Below are 21,105 nucleotides of genomic sequence, written 5' to 3' on the forward strand. Positions count from 1 at the left end.
TTCAGGGAACAGTATGAGTCACCGGAACAGCGCTGATAGCCACAGCCTGCAGAATTCATTAAGACAAATGAAAGGTAGATGGATTTCCCGTCGAACCGTCCTGCACATAATAGCTTTCCAGACACGTATGGAGCGTGAGCATGATTCCCCATTATTGTGTGCATAAATTAAGAGTAGGCTGCTGACTAAAGCACTTTCAATGTGTTCAGCCCATTTACAAATAGCCCGCAAAATATCGGTCAGAAAGATGAATAGGGATGAAAACATGTGTAATTGTTTTATTTAAACGGACAACTACAGCGAGGAAAGAACAATATAGATGGAGCTTACAGCAGCTTGTAGGAATTCCCAAATCAAGCAGACTTTCTTTTAATCAATGGCGCCCCCATGTGGAGGGTAAACGCCGCTGCATTGATGAACTACGTCCAGCACGATGATAAATGTAAACAAAACATAACAGGTCAATGCCAAAAATGCTTCTTCATAACGAAATTCAAAATGCCAAACTTTTGGTTGCATATAGACGAGTTAGCAGCGTTATCAGTGAACATTTCGACTTTACTAGACATTTTCCCGGCAAAACGTGCAAAATAATGCCATAATTCACTTGCTCAAGGCCCAATACAACTCGATTCTATCTTTGCAAACAATAACAAAGTGGCATCTCTTTTCAAAATAAAAGAGAGAAGATTATTTTCACATTAGGGCACAGCCTCATCTCAGGAGGTTTCGGTTTCTATTCTGCCTCAGTGCCTCCAAGGGGAAGTGGCGAAGTTTTGTTTTCCCAGAGAAAGCCTGCGGATCTGTCTGAAGCCATGAGCAGCATGGAGCCAGTGGAGCGTCTGCCCACGGAGAAAGTGCGCTCCTGCATTGACCTCGTAAACTTACTCCGGTCTATAGAATTGGAGCAGGGAGATCTGGCGCTGCCCTCTATCGCCGTGATCGGAGACAAAAACTCGGGGAAGAGCTCCGTGTTGGAGGCGCTGTCTGGAGTGACGCTGCCCAGAGGTAACCAGGCCTAATAGTCTCTACCGATAGTAGCCTATAATGAAAAGATAAATGAAGTCTACTTAGCACTTTGATTTTGCAGGGCGAAAATACACTCTTGTCCTACAAATGAACAAGACGAAAGGAGACGAATGGAATGGCCTCGTCAGAAATTGTGCCTCATCTAAGGAAAAAACAATAGACCCACAAAACCGCAAGCGCGTGCCGGATTTAATACTTGATTGTGAGTACCTTTGCTTAAAAATACAGTTCTTTATCTTCATATTTATAGTTTTTATTTCTTTGATATTTTAGGCAGAGACGTAGTCTTTGGCGCTCCCCGGGCGATTAAAGAGTTGCTCATTCAGATCAACTCTCCTGATGTATCAGACCTGACACTCGTTGATCTGCCCAGCATCCCCCGAGTGGCGGATAATGGGCCCAAGCCACAGATCGTAGATGAGGTAGCCTATATAACCTCTTAACCCCCACATGAACCGAGCACATTTTCCCCAGTGTCGCTTTACCCAAATCTAAAAGCAAGAAAGTGGCAAAAGAGTGACAAAAATGTGCCAGAAAAGCAACAATAATACAATAAAAGTGACAAAAACACATGACTAAAGAGTGATTAAAAAAAAAAAAAAAAAACTCCAAAGGGTGACAAAAATGCAATGAAAAAGTGACCAAAACATGTCAAAAACCTCGACAAAAACACTTAAAATTGCGACAAAAATTACAATCAGTTTTGTAGGTGGCGGTACACTGGCCTATAGGCTGTAAACTCTTCAGTCGAGATTAGAAGCTTTTAGATTTGGGTAAAGCCGAACTGGAGAAAATGCGCTCTGTTAAGGGTTATTTAAGCTATAGCGTAATCATTCTGCTCGTAGCCTGAGCCTCTATATTATCTATTTTTGCTTAAAAATGACTTCCATATTAGAAATAGCCTTTTAAACACAATAATGTGGCTTGATCTCTGTACTACGATTAAGTATTGGTCTTATTACAGATGCCACTTTGTAATATTTTGTGCCGAAATATAGATAATTGTTTTCAGTTTGAAATGTTTTAAACACAAAGAGATATTATTTCATGCAGTAATCAGATGAGATACCACAAGACAACAGTCAATGAAATACTGCTATGTAGTTTTGCATGAAAAACGTACCTTACTCTGTTTTTTAGATAAAAACACAGATAAAAAAAATCATCACAAACCCAGAGTGCATCATTCTGATGGTGGTGCCCTGTGATGTGGACATAAAAACAACTGAGGCTTTCAAGATGGCCCAGGAGGTGGATCCTGACGGAGAGAGGACTTTGGGTAAAACACTTCAAATTCAAGATAAATAAATGCATTTATTATTAACTTCTTTACATCCTAGGCCTCTTGACCAAACCTGATATTGTCGACCAACTTAAGGAAAAGACCATTGTTGACATAGTTCAAAACAAGGTCGTCAAACTAAAGAAAGGATTCATGATTGTCAGGTGCTATGATCAAACTAAAAAGTCTCTGATGGATCCCAATGACCGAGAACTCAAGTTCTTCAAGGAGCACGCTTCTTTCAAGTAGGTCTTTTACTTTTCCTACTCTTCTGTATAAGCTCTGGTGCCATTACAGGCTGGAGAAACTGTTTTATTTTGTTGTTTGAACCTTTTCATATGAGTAGTATACTGAAGCATTGTTTGTTTTATTGTTTGGGTTATTATTCAGATTTATTTTTAAAACACAAACAGTGAACTAAACAGTGTTTTTAGTTATGGTCATCTCTTAATTCTGAGTGAGATCATGTACAGATGCTATGATTGTTTATTAATGTCTGTGCAGGTCTTTATACGATGGTGGATATGCTACTTTTCTTAAACTGGCTGAAAGACTCAGCCAGGAGCTGGCACAGCACATTGAAGTGAATAATTTCTCTTTTTCACTTTAATTACACGTTTGTTATTTGTTGTATTTACAATGTCTCATGTTTGTTTGTTTGTTTATAGATATATCTTCCTCAGCTGAAAGAATATGTAAAACAAGAGCAGTTGAACGGCAATGCAGCAATTAAGAGATTTGGAAAGCCACCTCCATCTGATACAGCCGACCAACTGACTTTCCTCACTGATGTAAGTTTATGAAGCAATGAACTTATACTCACATAAATCACATGGGAAGATTAAGTGAGTCATTGGCGGTGTTATGGCAATGATGGCGCTGATTTTTTTTATATGATCATTATTAGTATAAATAGCTCATCTAACTATTGTGTAATTTCTCAGAAACTAAACACATTCATTGAACACATTATGAGACTCACAAGAGGAGCACTCCTGGACCTCACTGACCAAAAAGTATTCAGTGTTTGGAGAAACTTTGTCAAGGACTCAGAAGAATCATGTAACTACACACCACAATATTATTTACTTTCTTGTAAAGGATTTCTTGGGTTTGTTGTTTTGCTTCTTTTTAAAAAAATTTTTTTTACACAGTTCAGTGTATAGTTGCGGCTGACGTGGGCCTGCATGAACAGTCGGGGTTCAGTGACTTCCAGACATTTGACCATTTGATCAAAGAACAGATCGGACTTCTAGAAGAGCCGGCTGTTTTTACCCTCAACAGCTCAGTGGGCAAGTCAAAGTCAAATTCAAGAAATAACCTGGAGACCATTTTTATATTGCTTTAATTTGTAAGATTTGCTTTTAATGTATCAAAAGAAATTGTTAAGAAAGAGCTTCTGAAGGTGGTGGAGAGTGATTTTTTTGGATTCAGTAAACTCATCTCTAAAGCTCAGGTGTGAACTTTATTCCACTCTTTATGAACTAATATGTATCTGTAAAATTCAGTTTAATATTTGTTTCTCGTCAGAGTGCAATTTCTGATGTGACTTCAAGTAACCAAAAGGCAGCAGAGTTCCTGCTGAGAACCCTGTTCAAGATGGAAGAGTTTGAGGTCTTTGTTGAAGGAAGAATGTGGACCAATAAGAAGAGAGAGAAGAAAAGAGGCCCTACAGGACACCTTTACTCATATTATGAGGTGAGTCAGTGATTCCCAACTTTTTAATTGTCTTGCGGACCCTTCAGCGGTTCTCCTACATCAAGAATTGTTGCAATATATTTAGAATGCACTCACTTTAAAGCAGTACTTGTGAAAAGACAGCATTGTGTTCAAAATAAACCAAAAATACTCCTAATATATATATATATTTAAAAAAAAAAAAAAAATTCCTTTCAAAATCATGTTCATTTCACCTTCTTTTTCAATCTCAAATAGTTCCTAGTACCCCCTTCTAAGTCCTTGAGCACACCCAGGGGTCCCCGTACCCCTGGTTGGGAAACAGTGGGGTGAGTGACAGCTAGAAATCATTGCAAAATAAAACAAAACTAAAATATGAACAAATGGAAAGAAGATGCACCCACAACCTGTTAAAGTCTTGAACAACATTATTATTAGGCCCGAGCGCCATACATGGCGATAGGGACTATTGCTTCTGCAACGCAGGGGGCCACCAGGGTGCGCTTCGATGGCGTACGGAGTGCACAACGGACACGACAGCGACCTCCGACCACGACAGACGCATAGGACTCGGCCAGAGCTTTCCGAAAATGTCTAATGTGTAAAAACAGCTACAATGGAAAAACGCCTATATTGTTTTTGCTTTTGCAGAAAAGCCTTCCCGGGGGCTTCAGCGGCCAACCGCGCGCTCCACGTACACGCCAGAAAAAAATGACCCACAACTTTTTTGTGCGCCTTAGCCAGAGCTTTCCAACGGTGTACAGCATGTGGTGGTAACGGCAACGGCTTAGGTTTTTTTGGCAAAAAACGATTATTTTTCTTTCTTTCTTTCAATCTTCTTTCCCACTCTTAAAACTGGATTTTCACCCCCTGAACGCGCGCGAAAACTCAATTAAAAATCACCGAAAAATCCGGTCTGGTGAAAAATTTACGAAAATGTGAGTGTCCAATGTGGGACGTGCAAAATGGCACAACAGCGCCACCTGCAAATTTGAAAAAAATAATTCAGTGACGGAGAGCCTCCACCAACTTGGACACACACTCGCGCCTTTGGGCCTTAAGTGGGTTTTAAGTGGTTCTAAGTGGTCCCACCCATCCTCCGTGGAAATGGCCAGAGGTCTTAGCCAGGCAGCATGGTGGCCTCTGTAAGACTTTTCTCTGAAATTCGTCAATTTTCCAAATTTCCTCCTTTATTCACAACGGCTACAGTTTTAGACTCGTACATGTTTATACTACCCCTCTGTCACAGAAAGATGCTTCAATTTCCAAGTTTTTGCCTCCAAAAGCAACTTTTTCTAAAGTTTTTAGTGACAGGAAGTTTAGTGTACCCGTTTCCTGTCCGTCCCTCTGTGTGTTCCTCGTACTATTTCACTCTCAACGAAATATTCTTCATATGGAGGGTGCTGCTGGGCTGGTGCACCCTCTCATCAAATCTTTGGCCGGTCAGAGGAATTTACCCTAATTAAAAAGATGAAATATATTAATGCTTAAGCTGTAATTTCCTTTTTCTGCAAATAGACAAGTGCAGTCTTTCATAACATTAATGTTCAATTGGCAGCAGTATTTACTAAGCTTGTGAAGCTCCATTGGTAGAGTGCCGGGTTCCTATACGTTAGGTTGTTGGATCGATCCCAGCCATCACCTTTTTTTTTTTTTTCTTTTGGACTCGGTAATTTCTGGTCCCACCCTCATGACAAATGGGGAAATGATCCCTCTCCTCCAGTGCGGTGCTGTCAGCTAATTTTGGCCTGAGAATTGAGCAGTGTTTGGAATAACGCCGTTTAAAAGAACGGCGTTAGGTAACGGCGTTATTTTTTCAGTAACGGAGTAATCTAATTCATTACTCTCCTCGTCGTTACAACGCCGTTATCGTTACTGGGTAAACAAAGTGGCACGTTACAATTGGGCTGAATGAAGCGCCGCGGTGTCAGCATGGGGAGAGCAGTGGAGAGGGTGGGCGGAGTCTGACGGAGCAGAACACGCACATCTGACTGTCCGTGCAGAGTACTGCATCGCGCTCTCTGCTCCATAAACTACTTGTGTCCCCGACCCGCGGCTTGTCATCCCCACAGCGCGGTGCAGCCGCAGGGGAGAATCAAGTTGGTGATCATTGATCAGTAGTGTTGGAACTTATTTTTAACCCAAAGACGCAGTGGACGCGGTGGAGACACGTCTTTCTCCCTCTCTCTCTCAGCGCCTTTCTTCTTCCTCTCTCCCCGCTCTCCGCTCCATAGAACAGTGCAAGGCCACTAACCTTCTGGGGCATGTAAACTTATATTTGCTGTCGATTGTTTCACGGAGAGACATCATGCTTGTGCGTAAAGTCTGCCCTGATCGTTGGCACATGTTACTCTTGTTCCTCCCCATTCTCTTTGAATACGGCCATATTCCTACATTAATAAAACAGCGGCGCAAATACAATACCACTCAGTCACAGGGGCCTCCCCCACTCACCCCCCATTCAGTTCATTCAGTTACTATGAACATCTTTGAACATCTTTGAACACCTGTCTGTTCTAACCATTTCAATTGACTTGTGAAAACAGCAACAACAAAAAAACAAAATTCTTTGACATATAGCAACACAAATAGTTACTTTCCCTGGTAACGAGTTACTTTTATTATAGAGTAATTCAGTTACTAACTCAGTTACTTTTTGGAACAAGTAGTGAGTAACTATAACTAATTACTTTTTAAAAGTAACGTTCCCAACACTGGAATTGAGAGAACCCTCACCCTCATCAGGCCCATGTTTGTATGGACTTATATCTCAGTAGTAGCAAGGTTGTCTTCAGTGAATGAGCTAGTCCTAACACAGCCTTCACACTTTTCTTATGCTTTCTCATTTTACATGGACCACTGTACACATTGTCTCAGCCTAAGACCATGAGTGCGGGTGTTTCATAAGATATTTTTTTGTTCGACTAATACATTGTCTGTGCCTGTATAGTGTCATGGGCAGAGCATTGGGTTTATAACCAAGAGGCCCCTGGATCAATTCTGACCTTCTTAAGTTTTTTGGGTTTTTTTCTTTCTTTCTTTCTTTCTTTTTTTTGGCTCTTTCTGGGAAGAACATGATTTACCGCCTTTGGTCCCACCCTCATGAAAAATGGGGAAATGTTCCCTCTCCTCCAGTGGGGTGCTGTCCCCTAATTTCGGCCCAGAAATTTAGAGAAGCCTTGCCCTCATCAGGCCCATGTTTGTATGGACTTATATCTCAGTGGTAAAAGGTCGTCTTAGGTGAAGGAGGTAGCTTGTCCTAACATTTCTAATGCACGGGGAGTTTCATAAGACATTGCTTTGTTCAGCTAGTATTTTCACTGTGCCTGTGTAGTGTCATAGGTAGACCATTGGGTTCATAACCATGAGGCTGCTGGATCATTTCTGACCTGTACTATTTTTATCTTTTTTTTTTTTTTCTCGGCACCTACTGGAAATTACATAATTCAGCACCTATGGTCCCACCCTCATGAAAAAAGTGGGAACAACGCTTACAGAATTTGCATAACTAAAGACATGGCAGGATAGTAGGGAAACTATTGAGGCAACACCAGGGACAATGTCAAAACAATCTAGAAAATGGAGGGGGAAAAGTGACCAAAAATTACCTCTCCTCAGGTGCTGGGACCTAATTTTGGAGCGTTATTCTAGAGAATAGTAGTCCACATCAGGCCAATGATAGTATGTCGTTATAGCTCAGTGATAGTGTGCTGGTCTCTGATATAGGAGGTTGCCAGTTCAAACACTGCCATGACAATTTTCCAATTCTTTGTTTTTTCACATGATTCACATATTTTCGAGCCTGATAAAAGTACACAATGAGAACCAGTAATGTGACACAATTGTGTATTCCCTTCCCCCTCTTCACTCGTGCAGCCCATTGCAGAGAGGTGTTCCATTTAAACACCCCTCTGGTTCGTTCCACATTACAGTACAACGTGTCTTCCTACAACAAGTATGAAAAGTTTGCAACGTCTTTTTCTGATTCTCCTGTATCCGTTTGTTATCTTTGATAGACTTACATTACTTATAGGCTTGTGTTACAAGCTTCATATCTGGAACAGCAGCCCAGGTTGAGGACAGGGGGCCTTCAGGCTGAGGCAACAGTGGGCCGGCACCAAAGCTACTTGGGACAAGAGTGAGGCCGGTGTGTGACAAAGGCTCAGGCGAGAGTGGGATGGGGCAGGAGTTATCAGGCGTAAGAGAGTGGTTTGGGTGTGAGACAGAGGCTAAAGCAGGTTTGGGTGACAGCGATCGTGGGCATTCGCAAGGGGGGAGGTCGCCAGGGGCAAGAGCGATCAGAAGGGCTCACAAGGAGCATAGCAATCGGGGGGCTCGCATGGGGCGACAGCGAGCAGGGGCGGTTGCAAGGGGGGGAATGCCAGGGGCGAGGGCCGCACGACGCCGCTTGCGGCTTTAATTATTATTATTATTATTATTATTCTTAATTTTTTTTTTTTTTTTTTTTGCTGTCCATGTCCATTAAAGGTCACTTCTTTTCAGGTGTGCAGATAATAGTTCTGATCCCCCACCAGAAAAAATTACCAATGACAGATCTTTTTGAAGAGTCCATTTAGTTTTGCTCTGGGCCTTTGAGAAGTTTATTATAATATAAAAAAAATACAAGTAAACATTTTTTTCCTTTTGTATTTTCAAGACCATCTGCCAGCGCCTGACCGGCCAAATCCAAATGATCATCCGCCTCCACATGTTCAAAGAATCCTCCATTGAGCTGCAGAAAAAGATGTTGCAACTCCTGGATGACAAAAATGTTGATAATATTCTTCAATATGACTATCATTTAACAAAGCGAAGAAGGGAAATTGAGAAATCCTTCATACCTTTGGCAAAGGCAAAAAGTATGCTGTCGGAATTGTAGTTTTTTCCCCCTCAACTGATGTCCATATTATTTCAAATTATAATTTTCTGACAGAGATTGTTTTTATTGTGTCCAGTCGAAATATGTTCATCGGAAAATCTAAGAAATAATTGTATTATGCTGTATCTTCAGTAAAGAAAAAATAAAGAAGCATTTTTATGTCAGATGCGTCATGCACACATGTCATGGCTAATATCAGTGGCCTCTGTAGACAACTCTGTTTTTGCTTTAAATAAACCTGTGTAACTAATGAGTGTGCACATCATTCTGTCACAATGTGTCTATTTAACTGTACAAATTAATGCAAGTTATGGACAATTATGGATATTTAGGGAATTCTGATACTTCATACTGTTTCTGTCTTGGAGCAGGAAATAGTGGGAAGCAATCCATGTAAAATTAAGCCGCAGCCCACAGGCAAGAGACGGCCTACACTATATGAAACAACTCAAGATACTTTATTTTATTAATATTATTTTCATTTAAAATGCTTGCATGGTTTGTACCCAGGAAAGCAAACAAGTTTAATAATAATAATACTCAGAAATATTACTTTTTATTTTATGATAGGTTTTTTTGTGTCTAGAGGAAGCATGTTTTTCGAATAATCAAATTAATGATTGTAACATGTTGGATTTTCATTAAAGAAAAATAAAGTATTTTTTATGTGAAATGTGCACAGACCATGCCATGGCTAATATCAGTGGCCTCTGCAAACAGCCTTGTTTTTGCTTTAAATAAACCTGTATGCAATTCATCTGGTCACAAATTAGTCTATTTAACTATGTACAAATGAATACTAGTTATGAAAAATCAAACAGTTGTCATACTACTTCTGTCTTGGAGCAGGAAGTTCACATAAAGAGCAACTCCCAAGCTTTATTTGATGGTCTCATGAAGCAAATACAACAAAACAAGGTCTCACTCCCTGGTAGTCGCCAGGATGAATGAGAGATTGCATAAATATTAAGAATGCAGATAATAATATTAATTAAAATACGGATATGAATCTGAAAACGGTCAACACCGGTTCAATATGAAACCAGAAAAACAGACTAAAACATCCATACAACAAACTAAAGATCTTAAGTAAAAATCAAACCTTTGGAGATCACCAAAACGCCAAATCTGATCTGGAATCTGCTTTTCTCAGACCGGAAGTCGATTGCGCACTTCTACAGGAAATACTCCTCCAGCAGTCTGAAGGGACGCGCTAAATTCCAGGCAGTTCGCTCGGTAAAAGAGTTAACGTGGGAGAAAACCGTGAAATGATTAAAAATAATTGAATATATTTAGTACTTTATTAGGTATTCCGGTTGTATCCAGTGTGAGATGGGTAACTGTGACAAACGTGAGGTTTTTCCGACTACTTGTACTTAATTATTGAAACGCAAAAAATGTATAATGAACCTTATCCTGTGCCCCGTTGTGGTTCAAAAGCAAAAGCCAAAGAACAAAGATTAGTCGCATAACGAGTTAAAATATTACATTTTAATTGGAGTTTACATGGCTCACTCGGTAAAGTAAAGTGCGCACTCGGACGAAATGCCTGGGATTTACAAAGCCACCCTGCAGATTGTTAGGGCTGCCATTTTACAGACCTTACGGTAAGACAACTCCACTTCTCCTTTTGTGCCACTATTCAGCCACTAGTAACGATCCACAGTAATACAGTTAGATATCGTAGCCAACATGTGTGTACTGTTTACAGATTTAGCTAAAATATTAGTTAGCATCGGTAGCAAACATTCGCCTTGTTGTTATGCTACTGTTAGCAGCGAAAATGAAGACTCCATTGAACTAATAACCTCCTCCTGTAGCTCCTTCATCCTCCTCACTGCTGTCACTGTCCAACCCAAATGTGAAAGAAACTCATGTGCAAAAACCTCTGTATCAGTGTCACTTTATAGCACTCAGTTATCTACTCAAGTACTTGTAACTTTCTGAATAATGGTACTTCTTAGAGTAGCTTTATCACACTGTTCTTTTTACTTCTACTTGAGTACAATTATCTGTACTACTGGAGTAAAAAAAAAAAAATTAAGTGGGAAATGCTTTATGCAGCTTGTTCTTTAGAAATATTATTGGTTTTATATATTTTCATGTCACAATTTCCACATCATTTTATGTTTTGTGACAATTTATGGCGTCATTGAAAATAAATCTGACTTTTTCGCTCAGTTACTCTGTACAAACCGTACTTTTACTTGAGTGTTTGGGTCACTACTTTTTACTTCTGCTTGTGTACCATTATTTGTTAGCCAATGTTACTCTTACTTGAGTAAATATTTTGGCTACTCCACCCACCTCTTATCTATAACTAAACTTTGCTCTGCCATTGTTGACATTTCGATATTTATGAAAAATGTTGCCCCTTTTAAAGTTATTCATTGTAGCCTATATGAAATACTTCTATTCATTACTTGTTTGCACATTATCCTGATCTTTGACTGCATAATTTCTCCATTGAGAGATTAATAAATCATCTGATCTTATGTTAAAGTGATAGTCTGAAAGTTTCATTGTGTTACAAATTTAATAGATTGCGTATAATTGAGCGCCTGGGTCTAAAATTTGACTTAACGTTGAATGATAATATTTTTTGTAAAGTCCCTCCCTTTGCTGGTTTCAGCAACTAATCGGAATCCCCGGTGCCATCACTTTGACCAATGAGATGAGCTTTCCTGTGAACCAGCCGGTGAGGTCCAATCAGGAGAGAAGGGGGGGGAGCTTGATCGGTTATTTTTGAAAGTTTACAAAGTGGCTTTCTGGTCCAATCAGGAGGGAGGAACTTGATTGTTTACTTTCACTTGGAATCTTACCGACGATCACTTTAATAATGCTCGGTTGTCAGGTAAACAAAACCCATCTGTCTTTCATATTAACCTCTTGACCCCCGCCTTTATCAAGCAAATTTTCTCCAGCTTAGCTTTACCCAAATCTAAAAGCTTCTTGACTGGAGTTTACAGTCTATAGGCCTCATTTGAAAGCTAAGACCTACAAAACTGACCTAATGGATCTTTTTCCTCACATTGTTGCCATGTTGTCGTCATTGTTATTTTTCATCTAATTTTTACCCGTTTCTTGTTGCTCTTTTGTTGCTTTTTTATGGCATTTTCGTCACAATTTCACCACTTTTTTGCTGCACTTTCATCACTTTTTTGTCACATTTTGTTGCACTTTTGTCCCTTGGTCTTTAGTGGCTTTTTGTCCATTTTTTTCTTCATACTTTCATCTTTCAACGCCAGACTAACCATATAAATGTCGATGTGTCGATGGAATAATTTTAACCATTTTGCATTTAAAATACCTTATATTTGAGCAGCATCAGCTTCGTGGTTGTATAAGCTACGCAGCGGCGGAGTGATCTGCTAGTGATGAGGCCCTATGTCAAAAATCCTGAAATATCCCTTTAATGTTGTGATGACACCTCTAGAAATCTCTCCTTGTGTGAATAACATTGTTTGTGTTTCCTTATCATCTTCAGCCGCCGTCGTAAGAAGCAATGGGGGTAAAAGACGTCCTGCTCTCGTCTAAGCCTCACTGGAACAACATGCTCACCTCTTTGAACGAGCTCAGGCTCCAGGGCCACCTCAGCGACGTCACGGTCAGCGTGGACTACAAGGGGAAAGAGCAGGAGTTTAAAGTCCACCAGTTAATGTTGGCAGCGTCAAGCGGCTACTTCAAAAGCATCGTCCTCTCCGAACACTGGGTGGTAGACAAAATACTGCTCAAAAACATGCACACTTCAGACTTCGCGAAGTATCTGGAGTTTGTCTACACCGGGAAAGTTCAAGTCAGCAGGAAGAAGCTTAAGGACGTCCTAGAGATGGCGCAATTCTTGGACTGCAAAGATCTGGTGAAGGTATGCGAAGAGAAGAACGCCAAGGAGATGCCGCAGAAACGCAAGCAATCAACCGTTTGTGCCGCGGCTGCAGAGGAGACGGAGGAAAACCCAAGAAGATCGAAAAGAAAGAAAAAGAGTAAAAAGCTAGATTCCGACGACAGCGATTATTCGCCGAACGCGGTCAAAACGTCAGGGAAAGTGGCATACGGCAAGACGCTAAAACTTCGTCTGCCACGTCCAGTTCAAAAAGCTAAAAAGACTGAGCCGGAAAAGGAAAACGTGGAGAGCACAGAAGCGAATAAAGATGAGCCGGTTGAGGATAAAAAGGAGATGAAGTTGAAAAACACTCCACAGTCCGACAACAATGAGGGGACCTCGAAAGACAACGACCAAAATGACGAGGATGACGATTCGTTTTTTGTTGGATTTGATGAAGAACCTGCAGGGGAGGACAGCCCAATGGAAGAGGAGGAGGAGGAGGGGGAGGTCAAGTGGACGTCGAAAGCTCCGTTCGAGTGTACAAAGTGCCAGCGAACCTTTCACTATGAGAAGAGCTTTTTGAAACACATTAGGTAGGAAAGTCACTCAGTTTTAGATTTCCCCCAAAAATTCTACTAAAACTATGTTGGGATCATTGGTCCCCAACCTCTCTGTTTCAGTTAATAGTTACCCTTGGAAAAGTCTATGGGAAAAATGTTGAGTGGGTTTTTGAAGACAAAGTTGAACTAAATGATTACAGTGGGAGTGGGAATTTCTCACATTTCTGCCCAAATTGGTCATAAAATGTGGTCTGATCTTCATCAAAATCATAAGAATGAATTAACAGTGTCTGCTTAAGCAAATACCATCCAAACAATTACATGTTATCATATTCTTTATGTCCACAACATGTAAACATTCACAGGACAGGGAGGAAAAAGTAAGTGAACCCTGGAATCTCACTGAAGTGCAGCAGTTTTGTAAAGAGGAATGGTCCGAGCTTCATCCTGATAATTGAGAGTGTCGAATCTGTAACTACAGGAACCAGTTATTGCTGCAAAAGAAGGATAAGCCAGCTATTTAATAGTGTACTCACTTATTCCATGTCTCAGGTTCTTCTTCAAAATATTGTGATAAACTTGAGAACTCATTCTTCGATTGATGATGGCGCGTTGTCCTGGCCCTGAGGCAACAAAACAGCCCCACACCATGATTCTCCTGCACCAAACTTCACATTGAGGATAGTGTTTTGATGTTGATGTGCTGCTCCCTTTGTCCTCCACACATGACGTTGTGTGTTCCTCCCAAACTATTCCATTTTGGTTTGTTAAAGAGCACTTGAATGCTCTACAACACTACTGGCAAAATATTCTGTGGACTGATGAAACCAAATTGAATCTTGGACCATTACTCTTTACAAAACTGCCGCAGTTCAGCGAGATTCCTGGGTTCACTCACTTTTTTCTCCCTGTCCTGTGAATGTTTACATGTTGTGGCCATTAAAAATATAATTAAATGTAAATGGTTGGGTGATTTTAAGTTTAAGCAGACACTGTTTATTCATTCTTATGATTTTGATGAAGATCAGACCACATTTTATGACCAATTTAGGCAGAAATGTGAGAAATTCCAAAGCGTTCACATCACTTTTTCCTCCCACTGTATTTTAGTCTAATCCACTGTCCCAAAGGATTATAGTCTTAATAATCAACTAAATTATGCCTCTACTTATAGCTAAAACCTATTATTTCTACCTTTTGTAGCACATATCACGGTGAAAAAGCAGAGATCATCTACCGCTGTGAAACCTGCCAGCAGACGTTCGCCAACCGCAGCAACCTGAAGACGCACGAGAAGCACGTCCACAGCGAAGAGCGGCTCTTCTGCTGCAACACCTGCACCAAGACCTTCAAGCGCAAGAAGGACGTCATCCGCCATCAGAGACAGGTGAGGATGAAGCAAAAGAGACACGTTCACGGGGGAGTGTTGCATAAGGTACAGCAGAGTTCATGAACGGTGTAGCATACAGAGAATCAAAACTGTGTTAAACCCCCCTGTGCAAAAAGACTATGTAAAAATATGTCAGAGGGGAAATAGGAAACTGGATTGTCTGCTCCATTGTTGAAATAATTATTTAAATAATCTTAAAGCTGGTGGCGATAGCATTACACAACCACAAAGGTGTTATTACGGAAGATAGATTTAGAGAGTCCATGCGTTCACTGATACACTGATAAGGGAGAACATTTTGTCTGATGTATAATTGTCTCTAGAATTGTATTGTCTACTGCTCTCCGTATAAAGTAATACAAATTGCAGATGGGCGGAAATATTTCCTGATGAGGGAGCTATTTTTCAAAGCTTCCTCATCAGGAAATATTTCCGCTTTGAAAAATAGCTCTTCAAACAGTAAAGTGTTGATGAAATAATTTAACATTATTCATTTGTGCTGACAGAAAACAGCACATAGGTTCAGTCATTACAGAGCTATTAACCTCTTAACCCCCACCTGAACCGAGCACATATTCTTCAGTTCGACTTTAACCAAATCTAAAAGCTTCTTGAAAAAAGAGCAGCAAAAAGATGAAAAAGATGAAAATGAGGATGAAAAAGTCACAAAAACCCAACAAAAAAGTGACAAAGAATCCCTGCAGAAAATGCAACAAAAAAGTGCTGAAAAATTAACAAAAATGTGACGACAACGTGGCAACAACGGGAAAAAAAAATCATTTTAGGTGACTTTTGTAGGCCTTAGCTTTCAAATGAGGCATTACATCGCTTTTTGATTTGGGTAAAACTGAACTGGAGAAAATGTACTCAAGCAAGCGTTAGAGGTTAACCATAGATTGGGTTAGAACATCTACTTTTTTACACTTAAGTTGCCCATTTTCCATAGAAATCTTACATGTCCAATCTCCAATGTTACAAAACTACAAAAAGACACATTTGCATATCTTTACAAACCTCACGATGAATTGTTCTTGTATCCAGGTGCATGAGCGCGACAGTCGTAGGAACGTCTGCAGCATCTGCGGGAAGTCGCTGAGTTGCAGAGCAGCTTTGCTCCTGCACGAGCGGATCCACACCGGGACCAAACCATTTCAGTGCTCACAGTGTGACGCCAAGTTCACCCAGAAAACCGCTCTGAAAATGCACTACAGGTGAAAGAATAACGCTCAACAACTTTGTAGAGGTGTCATGGGTGAGAAAGTTGGGAGATTGGTCAAAACAACCTAGATGGCAGGGAAACTGAACTGTACTCTAGATTGTGTTGTTTACTGTACAGCAGGCATGTCCAAAGTGTGTCCCGGGGGCTTCTTGTTTTATTGGCACACATCCCTAAAGATGGTACTTTTTACTGCAATCTTAATGATTCCACACAATTAAAACCTGAAAAAGTAGCATTTTATGTGACACACTTAAATACACCCAGTTGAATGTTTGGATGCAATGACCACTGTAGCCCTCCATGCTGTATGCATGTCAATATGCGGCCCTCTGTGAAAAAAGTTTGGATTCCCCTATTGTAAAGTAAGGTCAATTGATTTTTTTTAACAACACAAAATCGAAACTGTTCAGATACATTTATAGGATATTTGATGGTGTGAAAAATACCGCTTGATTATTCTTATTGAGAAAGTCACCAAATGGACAAAAAGTTGATGAATTCTTGTCATTTTATCCACCCCATCACCAAAGCCAATACTATCTTTTATTTTGAAAAATATGATTTTTTTGTTTTTGTTTTTGGTTGGACATTTGTTAAAGTTTACCTAACATATTTACAGGGTTAAAATACATCGGGTTGTTGAATGTTTGGTTGTTTTGGAAAGACATCAAGAAAGATCAGTTATTAATGCAGTGGTTCTCAACCTTTTGGAGCCACGACCCCCATTATACAGTAGCAGTTAAAGGGGTTCGTGACCCCCCGCCTGGGTCACACCGTGAGAAATAGGAACATTATCCTGGATAATTCTTAAAAAAAACAAATAAAATAAAATTCATCAAAACCACGAACAAATAATGGCCCTCTGGTAAAATAGCAAACATATGCTACAATAAAATATTAGATTATATGCTACTGAAAATATGTATATTTTATCAAAATGATCTGGCAACCCCACAAATTTGTCTTGCGACTCCCTTGGGGGTCCCGACCCCCAGGTTGAGAACCACTGTATTAATGTACGGTGATTTGATGGCAGTTTTTAGACATGTGCATTTTTGTACACTCTGGTATCTAAAGGGTACAAAGTTGTACATCTTTCACTATAGAGAAACACCAAAGCCCAATACTATTTATTATTCAGAAAATATACACTTTTTTTTTGTTACACACTTTTTGAATGAATCTGGCATTTAGAGGGTTGAAATCTTTACGATTATTGTTTAATTTGTCATTTTTGGAAACATATCAAGTAGTTAAAGAGACTAGATGCAAGTTCATTATTTTTATACTCACTACTGCCACCTCAGGTCTTATGTGTAACTGCAGTCTCTAGATTAAACTTGTGCTAGGATTTGAGTGACAGTGCAATATTTTAGAGGCAGTTGTGGTGAACAGGTCTAGTCCCTTTAAGGAGATTTATGCAAAAAGAAGTCATTTTATTGTGCAAAATTGAAGGATCACACAAGGTTTAAGTTATATGCACACTAGAAAAATAAACATCTTTTTTCTGTTGTTTTGTGCAGGACACACACCGGAGAAAGACCGTTTGCCTGCAACTTGTGCAGCGCCCGGTTTACCCAGAAGCACATGTTGGCCTATCACATCCGCTCTCACACAGGTAATCAAACACTTTCTAAGCACAAGGTCTTAATGCCAGCCGCACCAAAATCACCCATGTTTTTTTTATGCTTCTTTATCTCGTATTAGGAGAAAAGCCGTTTATGTGCGAGGCCTGCGGTAAAAGCTTTTCCTCGCGGGAATATCTGAGACACCATTCGAACATCCACACCGGGATTAAGCCGTTTAAGTGTGAACACTGTGGACGCGGCTTCTCACAGAGGAACTCCCTCAGCCAGCACTTAAAGATACACACAGGTACGAGGACGAGGAGGATCCCTGCTACAAACTACAGAATGGATAATGTGAAGAACAAAGTGACAGTTATTGAGTATAAATGACCAAGTTATTGCAAAAGTTAATTTCTGTAAGTTCGTTTGAGGCTGCATGCAAGTGACCGCATATCATTGTTAAGTGCCTATGATTAATTTGGAGATGGAAGGTCATATTGCTCCTCTTTTATGATGAATTTCACTGTAATTACTGGGAGAAAAACACCCCTGAAAGTCCAATGCTAGTTATTAGGTAATGTAGTGTTAGGGTTTGGACTCTTTGGGGTCACAGAGCTACGGCATGAGGGTCATTTGCCCCCAAACCCACTTATTATTAAATGTGCATGTCTTACTCTCTAGAATCATACATTTCATTAACCTCTTAACCCCCACCTGAACCCAGTTTGGCTTTACCCAAAACTAAAAGCTGCTTCTCTAGTGGCAAAAAATAGATAATAAAAAGGAGGAAGATGCAACAAAAAGTGGCAAAAGTTATGAATGTGACAAAACTGTGATGAAAACTCAATGAAAAATGATGGGAGGACAAAAAACAGTCAAAATAGTGACAACAGCGTGAGGATAAAGATTCCATTTAGATGAGTTTTGTAGGTCTTAGCTTTAGGTTGTAACCTTATGCATTTGGTAACGCTGAACTGACCCTTATTTATTTGTAGAGTCATAAAGTTTTACAAAAGGCTTTACGTAGCATAGGGCTACATACAATTACAAGAGGGAAAATGAAATCCATAAAACAAATACATATTACTGTCGGTTTTTAATTAAATGCAAAGCTAAAGAGCTGTTTTCAGTCAGGCTTTAGATATCGAGCTCAAAATATTAGCTCCTGCAAAAAAATTAAATAGTGTTTGTACTATTTAATACGCTGAATGAGTGTTTAGTGTTTAAAATAAAGCTATAATAGTGTCATTCAAACATTTTATTGCTAAATATAAATAAAATAGACTTGTCATTTCAAAATTATGATGAATATGATCTCATTCAAAGTACCCCCTAGTGCTCGTACTCCTGGTTTGGAAACACTGGCTTAAACTAACGCTCTTCTTGTCCCGTAAGTGGCGATATTGATATTTTTCCATCTTACCTTCTTCTTTTTCCTCTGGTCAGGCGACCGTCCGTACAAGTGCACGTTCTGTGAGAAGCACTTCACTCAGCTCAGTGCTCTGCAGCGGCACCAGAGGATCCACACCGGAGAGAAGCCTTACATGTGCAGCACCTGCAACCGCACCTTCACCGACACGTCCACTCTGCGCAGGCACACCAAGGTAAACTGCAGAGGAGCACTTATCGGGAAATCACACGCATCGCACTGTTCCAAGCAGGACCGTAAGATGAATCTTTGACTGAAATTACAATTGGCAAATCTCAATGAGTTTTTCCAAGGATAATACTTATTTTAGGAAGTGCAACTACGGCATAAGCAATAAATAACATATCTCTGGTTGTCCATTTGGTCTAAATTTTAAACATGGGGTTTAAGGAGATAGTTGTATTAATTTACCACTTTGTTTCTGTCTTTAAAGAGACTAGATGCAAGTTGGTCATTTTATACTCACTACTGCCACCTCAGGTCATGCATGACGGCACTTTGGACCTGAAGTAACAACTTTTTGAGTGACAGTGCATGTAGGGGGAGGAAAATACATCATTTTTAACATTTTTAAACTCTGTATAGGTCCTTTAAAGCGTTTTTTTGTATTTTTAGTTTTGGCCCAAACTCGTTTCTCGCTCTGACAATCCCTCCTGCACATCTGAATAGTTCAAATAATTAAATTATATGCTCATTTCATGCTGGTGTACAGCTTTGAGCGGTGTCTAAGTGAAGCAGGGTTTCTACTGACTCAATACAAATCTATAGGTGAAGACAATGCAACAAGATCTGTTTTCTGCTGTTTTTACAACATACTCAGTGGAGGCAAAAATAAATGTGCTCTTCTACAACAAAAAGTCAGACACTCCAGCTTAAACTTTGAACACACAAATTGCTACACATGACAGAGAAATTGAAATGGAATCATTTTACAGAATTGTGATGACATGACTTTATTATTATATCGAGAAGCCAGTGCACATATTTGCCTTTAAATGTATGGGTGTGGTTTAGCTAAAACGTGAAGAAGGGCAGGGATAACAGTGTTTTGATCCCCAGAATTTACTGATACAAGAATCACATGCATTTTAGACTAGACTTATAGAAAGATGAACTCCATGTTTAGCAGGATTTGTACATAGCAAGACTTTAAAACCAACTATCATTTATATATGTACAGTATGTAATTGCTAATTGTGAACACTATTTCTCTCTTTCTTCAGACTCATTCGCCCGACACTCCGTGGAAGTCGTTCTTGGTGGTTCTCGACGGAAACATAGAAGACAAAAAACCTCCGCCGGAACTCAGGAGCAAATCCCCAAAAGCCGGGGACAAAAAGAGCAAGAAAAGCAGCAGCAGCAGCGCAGGGGAAGAGGAGGCCAAGTCCACAACAACAATAACACAGGCTGTAACTGCCACCGAGTGCTCCACCGTGGCCGTCCCGTCTGACTGGGCGAGCCACGGGGCCATAGCTCTGGTTAGCCACGCCGCGCTGGGGGGCATCACCGTCATCCACACGGAAATACCAGCAGGGACAAAGCTCCAACCCATCGGCACCGGAGCGAGCGTGCTCTCCCTGGACAATTCGACCATAGCCGTTCCCTTCTCCATCGCGGCTCACTCCGTCCCCTCTTGTACGTCTCTACCCACCGTTACCGTCTCCAACGGGACGCTGGCGATAGTTACCGAAAGCCAGTCTGTCGTCACGCCGTCCGTGCTCGAGGTGGCAGCTTCTCAGACCATTTTGGCGCCGGAACCGGAAGCGAAAACCACCGAGGAGGAAGCTTTGTCTCCAAATGTTGAGACCGCGATCGTCGAGGACCCGGCCGGCGAAGTGGAAGTTAAAAGCGACGCGAAGGATGACAACTCAGAGCAAAATGAAACATAATAGAGACCTTTGAGAAGAAAACACTACTGTATATTTGTAATGAGAGAAGATATGAAGTTTTGTTATTTATTTGGCATCACTGAAGTGATGTGTGCAGCGATCATGTGTAAATAAGCAGTATATTTTAGCGATATTTTCATTTTAAACTGGCTGTCTCCTTTGTTGTATGAATTAAGTCCTCTAAATAAAAGAGTCAGAGTATACAAAAGAGCTAAAAAGCCCATTCTCTTTCTTATGAGGGTAAGAAAAGACTTTTGTGCGCCCGGGCAAAAGGAAACAAATCCAGGCATGGGGAGAACATGCACACACTACACAGAGGGAGCCCATAATAAAGAGTAGTAAGTAGTAATAGTAGTA

At 40.3% G+C, this 21,105-nt stretch overlaps 2 protein-coding genes and 1 long non-coding RNA gene across 3 annotated transcripts; all 3 read left to right on the forward strand.

Annotated features, from left to right (window-relative positions):
- Positions 1-738: 738 nt before the first annotated feature.
- Positions 739-3,659, forward strand: LOC306975065 (interferon-induced GTP-binding protein Mx-like; the record flags this gene model as incomplete). The annotated part of the gene is made up of 9 exons (XM_079572484.1): positions 739-1,008; positions 1,091-1,231; positions 1,303-1,451; positions 2,182-2,308; positions 2,370-2,556; positions 2,816-2,894; positions 2,980-3,102; positions 3,256-3,373; positions 3,466-3,659. The coding sequence occupies exons 1-9, from the start codon at positions 816-818 to the stop codon at positions 3,657-3,659; spliced, it is 1,311 nt and encodes a 436-aa protein (XP_079428610.1). The 5' UTR covers positions 739-815.
- A 24-nt stretch (positions 3,660-3,683) lies between these two features.
- On the forward strand, positions 3,684-8,879 carry LOC306974884. The gene is made up of 3 exons (XR_013793670.1): positions 3,684-3,767; positions 3,842-4,009; positions 8,646-8,879. It is a non-coding gene; the product is annotated as an uncharacterized lncRNA (long non-coding RNA).
- A 1,477-nt stretch (positions 8,880-10,356) lies between these two features.
- gzf1 (GDNF-inducible zinc finger protein 1) lies at positions 10,357-20,929 on the forward strand. The gene is made up of 8 exons (XM_079572325.1): positions 10,357-10,474; positions 12,355-13,286; positions 14,457-14,640; positions 15,685-15,854; positions 17,386-17,480; positions 17,570-17,737; positions 18,877-19,034; positions 20,083-20,929. Exons 2-8 carry the CDS (start codon positions 12,373-12,375, stop codon positions 20,746-20,748), a joined length of 2,355 nt encoding a protein of 784 aa, XP_079428451.1. The 5' UTR covers positions 10,357-10,474; positions 12,355-12,372; the 3' UTR covers positions 20,749-20,929.
- The last annotated feature ends 176 nt before the right edge of the window (positions 20,930-21,105 follow it).

Source organism: Gobius niger (genome assembly GCF_951799975.1).
Source record: "Gobius niger genome assembly, chromosome: 15".
Classification (NCBI taxonomy): Eukaryota; Metazoa; Chordata; class Actinopteri; order Gobiiformes; family Gobiidae; genus Gobius; species Gobius niger.

Coding starts and splice junctions, on each gene's coding strand:
- gzf1 (XM_079572325.1), top strand. CDS start 12,373: ATGGGGGTAAAAGACGTCCTGCTCTCGTCTAAGCCTCACTGGAACAAC. Junction 15,855..17,385: donor GCTCTGAAAATGCACTACAG/GTGAAAGAATAA, acceptor TGTTTTGTGCAG/GACACACACCGGAGAAAGAC. Junction 19,035..20,082: donor CTCTGCGCAGGCACACCAAG/GTAAACTGCAGA, acceptor CTCTTTCTTCAG/ACTCATTCGCCCGACACTCC.